This window comes from Fusarium sambucinum, chromosome II (assembly GCF_050947815.1).
Source record: "Fusarium sambucinum isolate potato_lamoka chromosome II, whole genome shotgun sequence".
NCBI lineage: Eukaryota > Fungi > Ascomycota > Sordariomycetes > Hypocreales > Nectriaceae > Fusarium > Fusarium sambucinum.
This window is the reverse complement of record NC_139293.1, coordinates 5,583,184-5,601,573: the sequence shown is the minus strand read 5'-3', so window position 1 is coordinate 5,601,573 and position 18,390 is coordinate 5,583,184. Positions and strand designations below refer to the sequence as shown.

Below are 18,390 nucleotides of genomic sequence, written 5' to 3'. Positions count from 1 at the left end.
CTAAACCACCCCTAAGATACTCTGAAAGTCATCATCGACTAGTTACAAAGATTTTTGACTAACGTCGTATCGCATTGGGGCTTAGGTAGTGGACAAAGCATATCCTGTGTGTACGGCTTAGTAGAAGAATCACTACTAGATAGCGTCCACAAGTACATTATGGAGTTCAGTTAGTACTGTCCTCAGTCGTGCCAGAAAGCTCGGTAGCTGGAAACACATGGGACTAAATTAATAAATCTATTGTCAGGTATCCCTTTGCTCCAATGTCAATATATCTTCCATAAGCATATCGACTTGAACCATAGCACTATGGATCGCTGGCAAGATACATGTCGCAGTGACTGCAACGATACAACCAGGGGATACTCTCGCCCCATATTCCTAAAGGTCTCTTCAACCTATGCAGGATGGTATTCCAAGAACGAAGTTGATCCATTAAAACATCATTGCATGATGTATGCTAAATGTCCTCGTAGCCATCAAAGTATAATACAAGAATGTTCAAAACACCCCCTTCTGCTGAACCGTCTGTCCATCAGTTCTGTTCTATCTAAAAACGCATAGAACAGATCCCAATTAACGTTGGACCAAACGTGTATAGTCCCCAAGAGCCGTGCACTTGAGGCCAGGCCCAATATAAACAAGTCCAAAAACCCCCTCAACGCATTGGTTTGCGTCGGAGCACGTATCTGTCACTCCACCTCTATCCCACTTTCATGGCCGTTACGGCGATCCAACACAAAGTCCACCGATACAAAGGCAGATGTTGACAAGACCACGGAGACACAAACCTGCGTTAGCTGTGCAGTCGGAGGCTCTGCTACAAGTAGTGCCTCCACCACCTGAGGGTGGAGGACCGCAGACACCGTTGTTACATTGCGATCCAGCAGTAGTGCATTGACTATTAGCCGTGCAGGAGGCACCATCGCTGCCGCCTCCACCACCTCCACCGCCACCGGGGGCAACAACGCAAACAGCATCGATGCAGACACAAAGATTCAGAAGGCCATCGAGGCACAGCCCAGCATTAGCAGTACAGTCAGAAGCTGTACCGCAAGTCGTTGTGCCGGGGTTGGTAGGATTAGGCCCACAAACGCCACTATCCAAGCATACAGAGCCGGAGGTAGTGCAGTCTCCATCAGTTGTGCAGGCATCCCCGTCGCCACCGCCTCCTCCGGGTGCTGCAACGCAGACAGCGTCAACGCAGAGACAAATGTTGAGAAGACCATTAAGACAGAGGCCGGCGTTAGCAGTGCAGTCAGCAGCGGTATTGCAAGTCGTTGTATCAGGATCGTTCGGGTCGGGTCCACAGACACCACTATCCAAGCATATGGATCCTGCGGTGGTGCATTCGTTGTTGTCTGTGCAGCTATCTCCATCGTTGCCGCCGCCTCCAGGAGCAGGCACACAGACAGCATTAACGCACAGACAAATATTGAGGAGACCGTCAAGGCAAAGACCAGCGTTGGCAGTGCAGTCAGCAGCTGTGTTGCAATCTGTACCAGTATTGTCCGGGTCAGGACCGCAGACACCACTATCCAAGCATATGGATCCTGCGGTAGTGCAGTCGCCGTTGTCTGTGCAAGTGTCTCCATCGTTGCCACTACCTCCAGGAGCAACCACGCAGACAAGGTCAACGCAGAGACACAAGTTTATAAGACCGTCAAGGCAAAGACCAGCGTTGGCAGTACAATCAGCAGCTGTGTTGCAAGAAGTAGTATCGGGATCGTCGGGATCAGGTCCGCAAACTCCACTGTCAAGACAGATTGAACCGGCTGTGGTACAATCGTCGTTTTCAGTACAAGCAGACCCATCTTGGCCGCCATTGCCTGGGCCGAGAGACACACAGACGGCATCCACGCAGACACAGAGGTTGAGTAGTCCATCTACACAAAGACCAACATTGGTTAAGCAGTCGTCCGCTGTTGTACAAGAAGTTGTATCCGGATCATCAGGGTCGGGTCCGCAAACACCACTGTCGAGACATATAGATCCTGCGGTGGTACAGTCGCTATTATCCGTGCAGGGAGAACCATCATCTCCATCATCTGGACCGTTGCCAGGAACACAAAGACCATCGACGCATAGACAAAGGTTAACTCCCAGGATCACACAAAGATCAACGTTGACAGTACAGTCATCGGCTGAGGAACAGGAAGGCGCAGCTGTCTCTGTAGGCACCACTCCGGTTGTAGTGGCATCTCCGTTGGGCGTAGCAACGCAGACAGCGTCAATACAAATGCAGATGTTGATAAGGCCATCTAGACAGAGAGCAGCGTTTGCAGCACAATCATCAGCCGTATCACATGCAGTCGTGGGTGTAGGTACAATTTCTCCATCGGTTGTGGTAGCGGCATCAGTTGGCTCACCACCACCTTCTGTAGTGGTGGCATCAGCAGGGTCGGGGATGACACATACTGCATCGACACAGACACAGAAATTGACTAGTTCAACGACACAGAGATCTACGTTGGCAACGCAGTCGTCATCGGTCTCGCATGCAGTAGTGGGTGTAGGTGCAACTCCTCCGTCGGTGGTGGTAGCGGTGTCAGTTGGCTCACCACTACCGTCTGTAGCAGTGGTACTCGCGGTAACTAGATCAGGAAGAACACAGACTGCGTCTACACAGACACAGAGATTGACGAGACCATCGGTGGTGCAAAGACCAAGCTGGGCCAGACAGTCGTCATCTGTTGTGCATGGGAACTCAGTCTCTGTGGCCGCTGGCTCGGTTGCTGTGAGAGTTACCGTTGCTGTGGGTTCGCCATCTGGTCCATCAAGTGTTGTAACTTCAGGGTCGCCTCCGTCTGTTAATGTCACGGTGGCAGTTGGCTCTCCATCTGGCCCGTCGATTGTAGTAACCTCGGGACCGTCAGTTGGCTCATTATCACCAGTGAGGGTAACAGTCGCAGTTGGTTCGCCATCGGGACCATCAAGTGTAGTCAAGTCAGAACCATCGTCGTCAGTCAGTGTAATAGTGGCCGTCGGCTCACCATCCGGTCCATCGAGAGTAGTTAGTTCAGGGTCGTTGTTAGAGGTAGGCCTTCCCTGGGGGTCTCCGGTAATGGGTTGCTGAATGCAGATACCATCGATACAGCGGCAGATGTTCTGATTGTTGAAGAGGCAGGCGTTGCTGTCGGCGAGACAGTCCTCGTCAGTGGTGCAGGTCGTAGTTCCAGTTGGTGGGGCAGGGAAGTCATCTGTGGTGGCTGCTTCATTGCCTCTGGTGGTAGTTGGGTCACCTGGAGTAAGATCTGGATCAACAACACAAACAGCATCTTTGCAAATGCAGACATTGATTCCGGCAACGATACACAATGCGGTGTCGCGAGCACAGTCGCTATCAACGGAACAGGCAATGCCGGTCTGAGTAGGGTTGATGGGAAACGTGATGGTGGTGCTGCCCTCAGTGATGATACCAAAGGTCGTAGTACGGTCGTTATCCTCAGGCTCGCCCTGGATACCAGTCGTGGAACCCGTAGCGCCATCTGTAGCACCGTCTGTAGGGCTGTCTGTAGCACCGTCTGTGGGGCTGTCTGTAGGGCTGTCTGTTACGCTGTCTGTAGCGCTGTCGGTGGCATTGGGGTTGGGAATCACCGTGACAGACCCAGAAACGGTGACGGTCAGGGATGGTTGATCGTCAGGGTCTCCACCACCGTCACCAGGTCGGCCACTGTCTCGGGTTGGCTGAGCATCGGGCCCATCTCCGTCTCCACCGATGTCACCACCGGGTCGACCACCGTTACCCTGAGGGTTACCATTAACACCAGTACCAGCTGGAACACAGTCACCTGCCAAACATCTCTGTCCAGTAGGACACACGATGCCGATACAGCTGGCCAGATCTGGGTTCGACGTGCAAGTCTCAGCCAAGCAGATCTCATCACTGGCGCAAACCTCACCACCACAGTTGGCGGGATCTCCAAGAGCCACGCAAGCGTCGTCTATACAAGCATAGTTAAAAGGACAATCTGATCCACCACAGTCAACAGGACTGTCGACAGGGACGCAGCGATCATTGATGCAGGCGAAACCTGGTGGACACTCCTGGCGCTGGCGACGGGTTAGACCGGAAGAGGTACCGCAAGACAAGGGATCGGAGACGGTAAGACATTCTCCTCCAACACAAATCTCATTGGAGGAACAGTCGGGATCGCAAGCTGGAGCAGGAGAGCCTGTGCCATTGCTGCCTGGGCCTGGACGACCAGGACCGAAGTTGCTAGGACCTCCCTTGTTACCAGATCCGGAGCCTGGACGTGACCCAGGACCATAACCGTAACCTGGGCGTCCAGAACCGGTTCCAGGATAGTAACCGTTGCCGTTGCCGTCACCGTCGCCGTACTGGGGCTTTCCAGAGCCATCCACATAGTACCCGTCCTGGTTATAAGAGCCTCCTTGTGAAGAGCCACTTCCATATGGCTTACCACCAGGGCGACCCGAAGTACCGCCATTTTGGTAGGATCCGCCAGAGTCACCCTTGCCGTTAGATCCCTGGTTTGATGTCTTGCCACCAGAACCATAGGGTCCTTGGGGTCGGCCGCTTGATCCCGAGGAGTCGGCAGTGCAGATAATTACGGATGTGTCGGTCTCTCTGAAGAGGTTCTTGGCGCAGATGCCCGAGATGCAAATCTCGTCCGCGCCACATCCCTTGTTACTCTTGCCACAGTGAGAGCCATCAGTCGAGATACTGATAGGTAAGCACTCGTTCTCCCAACAAAAGAAGCCAGGATCACAAGGTCCATGAGATTTACCACAAGCTTCAGTCTGGTATTTCTCTTCTGTAAACGAGAGAAACTCGCAAGATCCAGAAACACAGAGTTGGCCAGCGATACAGCTCTTAGCAGATTCACCGCAATTGTAAATATCGGCCGAGATGGAGATTTGTTGGCATTGTCCGTGATGGCAGGATGAGCCAAGTGGGCAGGGAGTCTTCTTGTCGCAGGATTGAGGGTATGTTCCGAGGATGAATGGGATGCAAGAGTCATCAAGACACCAGGTTCCGGCGTCGCAAGCAACCTTTTTGGGTCCACAGGATTTAGATTCGGGGTCGATGTCGATAGTTTGGCATTGTCCATTGATGCAAATTGCTCCTGCACCGCAGTCTTTATGATCTTTGCCACAGAGTCGAGCGTTGGCTGCAATCTCAATAGCAACACACTTGCCATCATTGCACCACTGACCAGGCTTGCATGCAGTGTCGCAATTCTGGGTTCCGATATCTAGTGGCTGGCATTCGCCAGCGACACAGATCTCTCCCGCCTCACATGAGTTGCCATACGTACCACAGTTCTTGGGATCAAGGCCGATGGTAGTGTCAGTACAGCTTCCCCATGTGCAGAGTTCGGATATAGGGCAGTAGACATGTTTGTTTGAGCGAGATACATGGTTGTAGGATTGGAAGGGATAGGCAGAGACGGTGATGGCTGTGAGAGTGATAGCCGTCAAAGCTCGCCAACTCATTGTATGAGTCATGGCTAAATATCGGTTCGTAGATCGTTAAACAGGTGGGAAGATCGTAACGAGTGACGAGTTTGAAACGAATGCTGGGATTAATGCAATGAGGTTATCGTGGGGTGAAGCCCAATACTATATACCCATCACAAGGCTATTGTGAACCACAACACAAACAACACGCAGGCGTGCCTAACATCGTTCTCCCCTCGGTAACAGGATATTAGATGCCAGTTCAAGACGATGTGAAAGGAGATGTTTGATTAGACGGAACTCGGCATCTTGAGTCGACTCACAATGCGGCTCTAGATTCTTGAGGTGCTCGGATCTGGTATGCAGGAGACATTTCAGCATCGAGATAAATACTTGATTCTACCAAGATCGGTCTGCGACACGATGGTTTTTGTGAAAGGCGATAGCTGGCACCGTACGAAACCGGGAGTGTTTTACGCGACACATTCTTTCAGTAATGAGAGTTCTCAAAAAAGGGGCGAATGTTGTTTACCCGATGAAGTTCTGTTCTTTCGATTACTGGCAAGTGTATTGAGCATAACAGACACGAGTGTTAACATTTCTGGTATGTTCAGAAGACGTTGTTAGATCTTCATTTGATGAATGTCCAATCACGCTTGAACGGCCGTTTCATTCCCGTGTCTGACTTGAAACAAAAGGGTATGAGTGACATCTCTAGGTGTCCACTGAGACTGCCACACTGTACAGTTGTAGACCACCTAACACAGCCACGCAGGAGTCTCGATAACAACGGCGTTAGTTTACGTTGCCTTCTATATGTAGTTTAATATACTGTTCCGGTCGTATAGTCATGTATAACCATTTTTGTTGAGACGTCCCTATGGAACAACTATCATAGAATCATATCTATTTGTTTCTTTTGTTCATTTGGTCCTTTCAATGCATGAATGTTGGAATTACCCCTTGATTACAAGAACCAGCAATGTGTTCATCGGCATCTGTATCTTTCAGCAGGGGAAACGGCTAAAAGTTGGCTGTCACATCTGTCATTTCATCATCATCATAGACTTCGATATAGCATACCTTCTGCAATTTCTGCATGAAAACAGAAGCCTTTTTGTTTAAGCCCACTTCGATCACCTTTCCCTCCTAGATCTCAGATGTGGGTCCAGAGACTGCACTGGCTGGAAGTGTTATGTGAGACGAATCGTGTCTCTAGACCCTTTTCCACAGCACCAAGACTGTTTCTGCGGTTATAATCGGACACGCCCTGACTTCGGCTCTCCGCCCGTGGGTGAAACCTCTCAGGCGGTCTGTCGTATGTATCACTGGCTGGTCAGTATCAGTTGAGAGCTTTCACTGGCTCCAAATCGGAGTAAATCTGCGAAATGCTAACTCTAGTCCCCACCTAACTTTTTCAAACTAAGATATTACTAACAAGAAGAGGTATGTTTAGAGGCAGTGTTAAGATCTCTTGCCTTGGACTCTCGCTTGACAGGATGATCTGATATTTCGTCAGTACCTATTACATTCCTTCACGCCACATAGGCAGTGCAATATTCCTTGTACAGCTGGACTATAAGCAGTTTTTAAGTGGAGTGTGCCGAGACCTCAGCCATTGACTTTGCCTTTATTTCTATAATGTCTTACTAAAAGGCCACTATATGCGATGTAGCAGTGCTCCTCCATCATGACATGTTGTGTAACGTCGGCTAAGCTCACAAATATCTGAGTTTGTTTCAAGTCCTCCCTTCTCATTTGGGGTTATACGTGTCTCGTGTGCGGGTAATCACCTGATTGCCGGTGGTGATCGATGTTCAGATACGAAAACCATATCTCAACTCACCAATGGCTATTAATGTTTGAAATCATACAACGTGAGCGATACCATCAAGCTGTCTGACATAGTTGTTTTCGCCCTATCTCTTGGCTTTAACTTTGCATATTATATGGCTTAAATACTTATGCAACAAATGACCATCTGCAACTGGGCCAAGGGTTAACTGACACCTCAGTCAATGACCACTTGATCTGTGAGATAAACATAAAGACATGGTCTGCCAATGTAAAGAGATTGGCAGAGGTAGTATCCCACCTTGTGTAACCCGACGGAAATAACTTTGTCTTGAGACCAGTAGATCTCGCCAATTAACTATATTAAAAGCCATCCTGGGGACGCCACAAGCTCTTACAGGGCCTATCATACTTTGTTTGTGGAGCAGGTCTCAGCGATCGACTGACATATTTGTCTTATTTAGCGCACATGCATTTCAGCCGTCGTATCACCATGTGCACGATGTCGCCCACATTGAAACACCTTTGATGTTGGTGGTGTCGGAGCTGTTGCTCCACCAAATTTCGCTTGTCACTTTTCTCTGACGTCCCAGACAAGGGTTGATCAAGAACATATTTTCATTACATTCCAGTCAAACTTTGACTGCATGGTCTACCGAATCTCGGCACCTAAGTTTGACGCAGATGGAAGTCGTCACTCTTGATTGTAGTATGATATGATCATTTGTCGTGTTACGAGATATTTGGACTGGCATCTGCTCCAGAGCCACGTTTCGCACAGACTCTGCCAAAAGATGGATTGACAGGTCAAGGGAGAAGCAGGCTAGAACGTATCTTGATATTGGTGGCTTTTGGGCCGTTTTCCCTAACTGTTGATAGCTCCGATCCCTTAAGACGGGATTCAGTCACTCCTCGAATTGAGATGCCTCAATCTCGATCTGTACCTACTGTCTCAAACGCTCCGTAATCGGCTCGTTGGGAAAAAAAGTACCAGAAACACCAAGTTCTAACCTATGACAAAAATACCTGCATGAAAATGTTTCTCCGATACCCCTGTCGGTCATACTATGCTAACCTGAAGTAAAAAAGACTGCATGAAAATGTCTCTCCGATACCCCTGTCGGTTACATTATGCTAACCTGATATGAAAAAACCTGCATAAAGATGTTTCCTCGATACCCTTGTCAGTTACACAATGCTAACCTGATATGAAAAAACCTGCATAAAAATGTTTCTCCGATACCCCTGTCAGTTATATTGAGGCCATAGTGGCTTGCGAGAGTAGCGGAGATGCCGTAATGAGTTGGGTCAGGTATTCATCGGCGTTCTGGGCCATGGTATGATTTTGGCTGCTATTTCAGGCTCTAGCTATTGCCTCAATCAATGACTGTCTGAGTGAAACCATTGACATCATCCAAAGTTCAGCAGTACACATTACTCTAAAACAGTTTGTATCCCGGCATGTTGTATGTTTCCCAGTTATCCTCAAACTCATATCCCACGGCCTGGCCAGCTCTCTTCGCCATCTTTCGCATAGGACAATCCGTAACTGTTGTTTCTGTCGTGCTGGTCTGAGTAGGGATTGTGGTGGTAAAAGCAGTGACACCAGCCTCTGAACAAGCCTCGTAATATGCCCCGGGGAATTACAGTACGTAACATAAGCAGGGGTACTGGTTGGTTGGATTGTAGCGGCGGTTGAGAGTGTTGATGACTGGCTGGCCTGTATATTTATCAGTTGGGATACGGACGGCGAGTTCTCGTTTAACGACCGTGGTTGTCCTTTGCTCTTTTTTGGTTTACATCACTTCGAATGTTTATGAGCTGTACTTACACTGGGAACGGGCTGACTGTGACGACGTTCAAGCGGGACTAGACTTGTGTTGGGGTTGGTCTACAAGATGATTGCTTCACCAGAAGGTTCTACAACACTTGTGGTAGTAGCAGAAGGTTCCTCAGTAGTGATTGAATCACTAGTTGTTGTTTGGCCAGGTCTGCAAGGTCCAGCAGCCGCTGTGGCTGCGAATAGGGCGACGGCAAAGCTCTTGGCAATCGTTTTAGTGGAAGCGAGTGTCGATAGTTGGCAATAAAAGAGTGGAAATGTCTCGCCCTAGGGGAGGTCAAAATGACAAAAGCATGGGAATTGCCATGAATAAATACGGGATTATCAGGCTGCTTCCTTTTTCCGCTTCATTTCACAGGATATATCTTAGCGTTGATTGAATGGTATTGTACCTCGATTTAGTCAGGGGTTTTAAAAGACTATCGGTTTTCTTTTGCCTCTCTCAAATACTAGACTAGACCAAGAGCGTGCTAACTTTAAGTCTTGAACTTAACCGACCATTCGAAACTAGAGGGCCAAAGGAGAGGCTATTCCCTTTCGGGTGTAATAGCTGAGATTCACGATCGTAGCATGGCCTATAGCCTTAACCGCTCGCCTTATGCGATACTTATCAATTATCTCCTTTACATCTGCTAGCGTATCTCTAATCTCTCTGGGGTGACATTTCGGAACATATGTTCCAGCTTATCAACTTCCTGACCCATAGTGTTCAAGAAAACCATGTCGACATATTCATAAAATGGCGTTGTATCCTCCTTCTTTCTCAACAACCGCAATGTAGCATCAGTTCCAACTATCGCTATCACCATACCAACCTCTGCTTCTCCAGGGTTTGTTAGACCAAAATAACCATTCTCTGTGTAAATCAGATCTTTATCTGTTCTCAACACATCTTCCACAAGCTTGAGATTATCCAACTCGAAATCGGCAAAAGCTTCATCGGATTCTTCGGCCCACCTCTCTGCGAATTGCTCTGCGTAGTCTGGTGCTGTTTTCGACAGTCCTGGCGTGTCCTTGTTCGTCGAGAGTGCCCAGATCAGGTATCCCGTCAGAAGGGGCAATATCCTTTCTGGTGTTACGCCTTTATCTTCATTATTCAACTTGTCTTCAAAAGAGGCGATGGTGTTGAAAAGCGACATTGCGTTTGTGCTCCTCATCAGCGAGCCCTCGGCACCCTTTCCCTTCCCTGAATGTTCGGTGCTGCTGTCAAGGTTAAACCCCTCCCCAACCGGGTACGTGCCGTATATGCTGCGGCCCGTCTTTGCAAGTGCATCGACAGCCAGCAAAAGAATGGTTGAGATCTCAAGGTCTCTCCTCAGGGTCAATTTGAACACAATCTTGTCAACAATACAGCCACTAATTCGCAGAGAAGTCTCGGTAGTTATCGGATCCTCCTTGATATCCAATTTGCATGATGGCTTGACATCTCTGAATGGGTTGATTTCCGCAATTGCAGGTCTTCGTTTGAAGTCTGGAACCCATGAAGGCAAATTGTCAATCTCCTTCGTGCTGCGTTGGATGCCCAGCCTCCAGGCCCAGAAGATGCCACCGACATCAATCATATAACGAGCAGCATGTACAAAGACTTGCTGTACGCTCATTGTGTAGTCAGCAACAGGGCGTTCCACTAGTTTCTTGCCAATTGATATCCGTCCCTGTGATACAAGCCCCAGTGATGCAAATATCTTATCACGAGGGTCAGTAGCTTCCAGAGTGTGGAGTATGAAAACGACATCTTCAAAAAGCATTTCAGCCTCTAGTCCCAACTCACCAACCAGGCCGCTGTTGAAGATAATAGGTGGTTGACCAAATCTACAAAATTTGTAGATAGGCATACCGTACTTCAGGGTCGCCCAATCGCAAGATTGATTGCCACACATAGCGATGCCTCTGGTGCCACCGATCACGATTTCGGGAAGAATCCAAGCTCGTGTCCAGTATGTTCGCTGCATCAGATCGTCAAAGGCCTCCATCACATTCTCTTCCTTGAACATACCGTTCAATAAAGTCTCAGGGTCTTCTACTTCTTCTGCCAACCCTTCCTCAACTGGCAAGTTCCCGGCTTCCTGCAAAAGCGTACGTTGTGCTCTGGCCACTCTTGGCAGCAAATCGAAAGCTGTTTCAATGGCTTCTGTCTCTTCTCCAAACCACATAATAACTCTGTCAGCAGCTCGATATATTTCTCCCATTATGGCAACTTGCTGATTTCGCTCTTGATCGTGGGTCTGGTTGATACATATAGCATCTATCCACAAGTATCTTGACTTGTCTCGCAGCCGAAGTCTTTCCATGGCTGCCTTGCAATTGGGAGTGATGAGGATTTTCTGTCCGTCGCATTGAACTGGTATCGTCCCATACCTTTCTTTCCACTCATAAGAAAGGGCTTCGAAGGGAGTTTTAGAAGCAAGTGAAACTTCTTCCAATTCAAACTCCATTATATCCCCAGGGTTGCCTGGATACAGCTCGATGATGCGGATGGAATCATCCATCATCAAGGGCTGATATTGATAGTAGTCCTTCTTGTTGAAATCCACTTCATCAGCCTTTCTCCGTTCTCGGTGACTGTCTCGTCGTAGGCTGCTCGCTCGACATAATAATCTCATTGTGGCATCGTTAGAGCTCTCCTTTGCCAATGATAACGCAGTTCTGCCATCACCATCCTTCAGATCAACATTCGCACCGGCCTCAATCAGCATTTTCATGACCATGAGGTTACCTCGATGTGTTGCAATATGTAGTGCGGTGCACTTTCCATCCGAAAAATAGTCCACATCTGCCCCGTGATCAAGGAGTAAATCCACGATGGCTTCGTCGCCATTGTAAGCTGCAAAGCACAAAGGCGAGTAGTTTTTCAGAGACTCTGGCCTCATCTGGGACCCTTTCTCAAGAAAAAACTCGGTAAGTTTTCTGTCTCCATTTCGCACAGCTACCATCAAGGGGGTGAGGCCGTAGTGGTCAGCGGCCTCTATATTGGCTCCGTGTTCAACCAAAAGCTTTACAGTGTTTACGTGTCGGTTCCAAGCGGCATTCCGTAGTGGCGTTCTTCCGTAGTCGCCCTTTACTTCGGTCTTTGCACCAAGTTGCAGAAGCAACGACACCGTTGTCTCGTGCCCATTTTGTGCGGCTTCCGCTAAGGGCGTTTGACCCCATTCTTGGCCCGCCTCAATACTAGCTCCAAGGCTGTGAAGTAACTTAACTGTGCTCGTAAAGCCATAAGACGCTGCAGCTACCAAAGGGGTGCGAAATCCATCATCCGGATCGACAACGGCTCCCTGCTCTACAAGGATAGCTACTGCCTCAGGTTGTCCGCGAGTGGCAGCTTCATAGAGAGGATTTTCGCGACCGAAAGAGGAATTTGGGTCAACTCCTGCTTTGATCAGTCGTTTGATCATCGCGATTTGACCCTTTCGTGCAGCATCTATCAACATCGAATGGCGTTTCAGGCAAACGTCAGAAACTAGTTCAATGGGAGTCACGGGCGGATTTGTTGCACTTTCTGACCTTACCCTAACCTCTGGCTCGTCTATGGTCAAGTTCGGGTGGGCTTTGAGAGTATTCACTATATCGTCGAACCCACGCTCTCTTGCCAACGATAGCGCTGAATCCCCATGTGGGCTTTTATAGTTGATATCAGCTCCGGAGCCCAGGAGCAGCTTCACCATATCCAACTGCTCGTTGTCGACTGCAAATAGCAGGGGTGTTTTCCCATAGTGAGTACAAGAATTAGGATTGGCCCCATGTTCCGACAGAGTTTTGGCGGTTTTCAAATGCCCATTTTGTGATGAGACGGAGAGAGGTGACTGGCCATCTGCGTCCGGGCTATCGAAATGTGCCCCTTTATCCAGGAGATGCTCGACAATCATTGCATGACCATATCTTGATGCCCACCAAAGCGGCGATGCACCATAATTGTCCTGCACGTTTGGATCGGCATCCCTACCTGTTAGGGTTTGAACAATGTCACTCCATCCATGTTCAGCAGCCAGTGACAAAGGGCTTCGGCCATCAGCGTCCAGCGAATTAATATCGATTCCCTCATCCAGTATTTGAGAAATTTTGTTCAAATGACCGTTTATGGCGGCATAGAAGAGTGAGGATAGGGTTCGAGCGTGTGACTTGTTCCGCGCGTCCAGTGATATTGGCACACTTCCGTCTAATATCGTTGTCACTTCATCGTGGAGATTTTCCCACGAGATCGTTCGTGGTCGTTTGCCGTCAAGGGTCTCGGCAGTTGGGTTAGCTCCAGCCTTCAACAGTATTTCGATGACATCTTTAAAGCCATTTTCGGCGGCGAAGTGCAAAGAAGTCCAGCCGATATTGTTGGATGCGTTCACATCGGCACCCAGTTTGATCAGTAACGAAACGATCTGGGGGTAACCATCCCGGACCGCTCTGATGAGTGCCGTGCTTCCTTCATCCATGGTCCTAGCATCAATAGCCACCCCTTCTTGGACAAAGAATCGTATCAGAGATTTGGCCTGTCCGATAGTAGCCATGTGTATACCATTATAGCCAGCACTAATTGCCTTGACGTCGGCACCATGATCCACAAGTATATGGAAAGTTTCAACTCTCCCGAATCTAGCAGCTACCAACAATGGGGTCATGCCTTCTACTACTATCTCATCATCATGGATCTTCGAATCTGCCCTTGCCTCAATATCTGCACCCTTTTCAAGCAAGAGCTGCGCCATCTGTCCAAAGTTTTTCTCGGCGGCTAGGTGCAATGGTCTTTTACCGCCATTGTTCGATGCTTCAAAATTTGCGTCATGGTCGAGAAGGAAGCTGGCCATTTCTATGGCATTGTAAAGAACTGCTGCTATGAGAGGCGTTATGCCACCGATGTCACAGCTTTCGATACTAGCACCGTGCTCCAACAAGGTTTGGGCGGTAGCTACAGAATTGGCGTTCACAGCGTAATCGAGAACGCTTCTTTCCATCTCAGTAGCGGTCACATTGACGTCTGCTCCATGTTGGAGAAGCTGTTTGCTACGATGTACGGTCAATGTCAGCGTTTCATTTCCCGTTTTGTGGCCAGCAGATAGCTCGCGTTCGAGCATGAGTTGTACTTACACAACCTTATGCTGCCCAGAAAGGGCTGCGGTATGTAAGGGAGTGTGATCCTGCTTGCATTTCAAAGCCATGTTTGCACCGCGCTCGATCAGAAGCTGCACTGCACCTTCGTGTCCTCTTCTGCACGCAACATGCAATGGGCTCCATCCTTCGCCATCGACACCTTGGATGCTGGCATCGGCTTCCAGCAACGCCTGAATAACTTGTACATTCCCATTATCAACGGCTAGATGCAAAGGACCGCTTCCTTGAATCGTTTGCGCCTCAACATTTGAGCCATGAGAAATAAGAATTTTCACTGCTTCTAAATCCCCAAGGTCTGCGGCCCAGTGGAGTGCCGTACGTTCAGATGTTCCAGTAGTAGTAGACACATCCGCACCATTTCTAAGCAGAACATGCAAAGTCTCAGGATCGAAATTGCCGGCAGCAAGATTCAGGCAGGTCCAGCCGTCCTCAGCTGGCAGGTTCACATCAGCTCCATGGCTGATAAGCTCCTGCACTAGTTCGGTCTGCTTCTTTTCGACAGCCCATACCAGAGCTTCAGTTTTGGTGATGCTATCATGGCTATCCGGGAGAAATCCGCTTCTTAACAAACGTTTGGCAAGGTCTGAGGATATAGAAAGCTGACTCATGCCCATCGCCAGCAAGTTATCAGACGACGCTGGCTCAGAGTCGATAGGGTCTGTGCCTGTTTTGGTTTGGTGACTCTGCAAAGCCATCCTTTCCCTGATTGTAGGTCATATGGAACCACCAGAGACAAGTGTTTCGATCTTTATCAGTCAACGTTGAACTGCCTCAGCCTCACTTGCCGTCGAGATGATAAAGCGGGGTAAGAGAGATGACTGACTAATCGTATTGCGCTTTCTCAAACAAGTAATATGTGGCTGACATGTTACCAAGAAAGGAACTTATGAAGCAACTCTTAGGTGGTGCAAAGTACGAGAACTATTCCATGATATGGGCATGCAATTTAGAATCAAATTTGCAGATCATTAAAAAGTATACATTGACAACTAGTAAGTACATATCTCTAACTCATATTCTAAGTAGAACTGGACCTGCAAGCATTTAGAATAATCCAGCTCCAATGACAACAGCGACAATAAGCCCCATTGCTCCAGCTTGAGCACCAGCAAGCTTCATAGCTGAAGATGGTGTTGTGGTGTCTGAAGCAGCAGGAGTTTGAGCTGCAGAAGCGGCTTCAGAGGTGCCAGTAGTAGCAGCCGCTCCAACACTTGTGGTCTTGGTCTCGGCATCAGTCTTTGTGGAATCAGTGGCCTCTGTCTCGGTCTCGGTAGAATCGGCAGAATCAGTAGCTGCAGATGCAGCAGATGTCTTTTCAGCAGTCTTTGCAGTCGTCACTGAAGTGGAGGCATCCTTCTTGGCACCATATTCCTCAATATCCAGGACATAGGTGCCATTGCCAGTAGTATCGCCCTGTTCGAAGCTAGCCCAACTAGCCTTTCCATCAGTACCAAGCGAAACACAGGCCTCTCGGAAAGAGTTGCTGGCGCAAATGCTGTTGCCATCACTGTATACAGCGCCACCAGCGTTGGTACAAGAGACAAACAACTGCGTAACGAGCTTGGCCATGTTGTCAAAGAAATCTTCGTTCGTGTTGGACGAGAGACAAGTGCGGCAACCGTCCATGGAGCCGTACCAGCCGTCGGGGTTGGGAATGCAAACACAGTCCTCGGCTGACTCCTCAGGGAACTTGAGCTTCTGGCACTTGAGCATGGCTTGGTAGATGGGCCAGCAGCCGCAGTCGTCAAGCTTAGAAGGGCTATCCTCGGCTTCCTTGGTCTTGGACCAGCCGTTGGGCTCGGCAGAGGTGAAGCCGGAAAGGGCAACAAGTGCCGCAAAAGCGGTTGAGAAATGCATTGTATTGTTGGTTGAGAATTAGATATTAAACGAATGACGATGTTGAAATGACTGTTGTGCAACAAAAGAGTGTGTGCGGTGAGAAGTCGGGCTTGGTGAGATTTTAAGAACGAGACTCTACCTCACCGGGTAATCTTAGAGAACAGGGATTGTGGGTAGTAATTTCCGGGTTTAGGCATCCGCACCCATAATTCTAGCGCTTGTCCTTCGTCGAGTCTTATCGTGAGGTGATTGCTTGGTGTTTTCAAATCTCGAAAACTTTCTTGTCGCGTCTTTGAGATATACTAATACTACTATTTGCCAAGGATTTCCTGAGCATGTTGGCTGTTTAAAGAACCAGCGCAAACAATCGAGCACAGAAGACAAAATTCCCATTACCTGTTGAAAAGTTGGCGAAGGATCTACGCTATCCCCAGATGGAAGTGGCCGAAACCAGCTATCTAGTCGCCTACCCACTTCGCCTATCAGAGAACATCAGCACTAACTTGACATGACACAACTCTGGCGTGAGAAGGTTAAGAGCGATGTATTGACAGTTTCAGGGATGAGACAGGCTTCCACAAATCACAATGCGTTGATGTCAAGCCACTTCCACTCCCCTTGCAAGGTTTTCAGGGGTTGCAGCCTTGTGGATTTCGATGACAATCATGGGATTCAATCACTTTCCCTGTGCGATCGTGTATGTTGATGTTCACAGTTTGTGTTGATGATGCAATAACCCACGTGAATTCTGGAACAGGGATACTTGTATTTTAAGAAACATTTTCCTCGTTCTGGGCCATTGTGATAGCATCGCCACGTAGCCCCGACCTGAGCCAAGTTGCCCCAATCAAGGGTTTCGTCTTGTTCTACCTTTTGGCAGCTAAAACACAGCATATTGTCCACAATTGCCTATTTCTTTCGTCCTCATGTTTATCCAATAAGTGAAGAAATTCTTGCATCCATATATTCCTCCTAACTAGCACAGTTCGGGTATGTATCTTGTTTCAGGCCAGTAGACTACAGGGTAATAATATGAGGCTTCGTGAGCCAATGAAGAGTGTTTCATTTGTGGTTATTCTGATGTCGGCCGACTAGAAGCCTTGGCGACGGGAATAACGGCATTTTGTTCCAGATGCCAAGTCGCACTGCAAGTCGAATTCGGTCAAACTTGAGCAGTGGAGCATGTGGATAGGTAGCATGTCACTGTAGGAATATCGGAATACAATCTCATTCATACAAGTCGCAGTTATTGAAGAAGTGCACTTGTTGGCATTTGCTTGTGAGTACATAGGGTTTTTATGTACACAGACCATGCACAACTCTGGGTTCCAGGCATTCGGGAATGTGGCTCCCCTCGGGGAGTGTTATAGCCTGTTGCGTACTCTGTAGGTAGAAGCACTTTCATGTTTACTATGTACTAGGCATTCAGCAATTTGTTAAGATACTTGATAAAAGCCAACACCCAAACTGCACAAAGCACAATAAATTTTTCGCAGTATATGACCGGATGGAGCTTTGCATTGCCCTCTCTCCCTCAAACGCTTACATTGACATTATACCACCCCTTGCAAGCTGTTCTACAAAGCACCTCTGGGCTTTCAAGGCGATTGCTGTCTTGACTTTCCTTGGCTGATTGATAGGTAAGGGCAGCAATATAAACTTTATTTCATGCGGGGTCGATACTACTTGCATGCATTGGCAGCCATGACAGACGTCAGTTGGGCTTGTGTTCTAGCTCAAGGAAGGATTCTCATTACAAGACCGGTATTTTCGAAAAGGCTTACAATAGCCAATCGTGTGCGTTGAACGGCGTCACACTTTTTGTGACTTGCTACTATTCTGGTTTAATAAGTCTGCGAAAAAGAATTACAGCAATGTCTCCCCAAGTTTTTATTTTGAGTTTGGCGATTGAAGGCTGCTGCCGCCATTAGTTAAAATTATCCAATTTGTTTCACACTAAAACATCAAACTGATGATGGGAACAGTCCGTGCCTGGTTGACGAGATGACACTTTTGACAGGCTCAGAACCCAAGAATAACACAAGTCATCAAGTCCAGACATGGAAACGACCGAAAGGGGTGCTTAAGTGAGGCGTATACGAGGTGAATTTCGCTCTATTGGTCTCGGGTAAGTAAGACTGGCGCATGGGGGGCTGTACGTCGATCGTTCACCCTAGCTTAGAGGCTCTAGACTCTCATCCTTACCAAAAGTTCTCTGACACTTACTGGCACAAATCCACTGACTCGGCATAAATTGCCAGAGTCCTGTCATGCACAGCCAGCTCAACTGCCCTATTGTGCTGACCAGTCCGTATCAGGCTAAATCTAGCCCTGACCCCTATTCTTGGATGTATTAGCTTGCTCCACTGTTGATCATCTAAAGCTGAGTTCTCGGG

The 18,390-nt window shown here is 48.4% G+C and overlaps 3 protein-coding genes across 3 annotated transcripts; all 3 read right to left on the bottom strand.

Moving 5' to 3' along the window:
• Nucleotides 1–723: 723 nt before the first annotated feature.
• FSST1_008838 (uncharacterized protein) lies at nt 724–5,472 on the bottom strand (the record flags this gene model as incomplete). Its single annotated transcript, XM_083225758.1, has 1 exon — nt 724–5,472. One exon carries the CDS (start codon nt 5,470–5,472, stop codon nt 724–726), a length of 4,749 nt encoding a protein of 1,582 aa, XP_083084799.1.
• Nucleotides 5,473–9,690: 4,218 nt separating this feature from the next.
• On the bottom strand, nt 9,691–14,850 carry FSST1_008837 (uncharacterized protein; the record flags this gene model as incomplete). Its single annotated transcript, XM_083225757.1, has 2 exons — nt 9,691–14,047; nt 14,132–14,850. The coding sequence occupies 2 exons, from the start codon at nt 14,848–14,850 to the stop codon at nt 9,691–9,693; spliced, it is 5,076 nt and encodes a 1,691-aa protein (XP_083084798.1).
• A 349-nt stretch (nt 14,851–15,199) lies between these two features.
• FSST1_008836 (uncharacterized protein) lies at nt 15,200–16,012 on the bottom strand (the record flags this gene model as incomplete). Its single annotated transcript, XM_083225756.1, has 1 exon — nt 15,200–16,012. The coding sequence occupies one exon, from the start codon at nt 16,010–16,012 to the stop codon at nt 15,200–15,202; it is 813 nt and encodes a 270-aa protein (XP_083084797.1).
• Nucleotides 16,013–18,390: the final 2,378 nt, after the last annotated feature.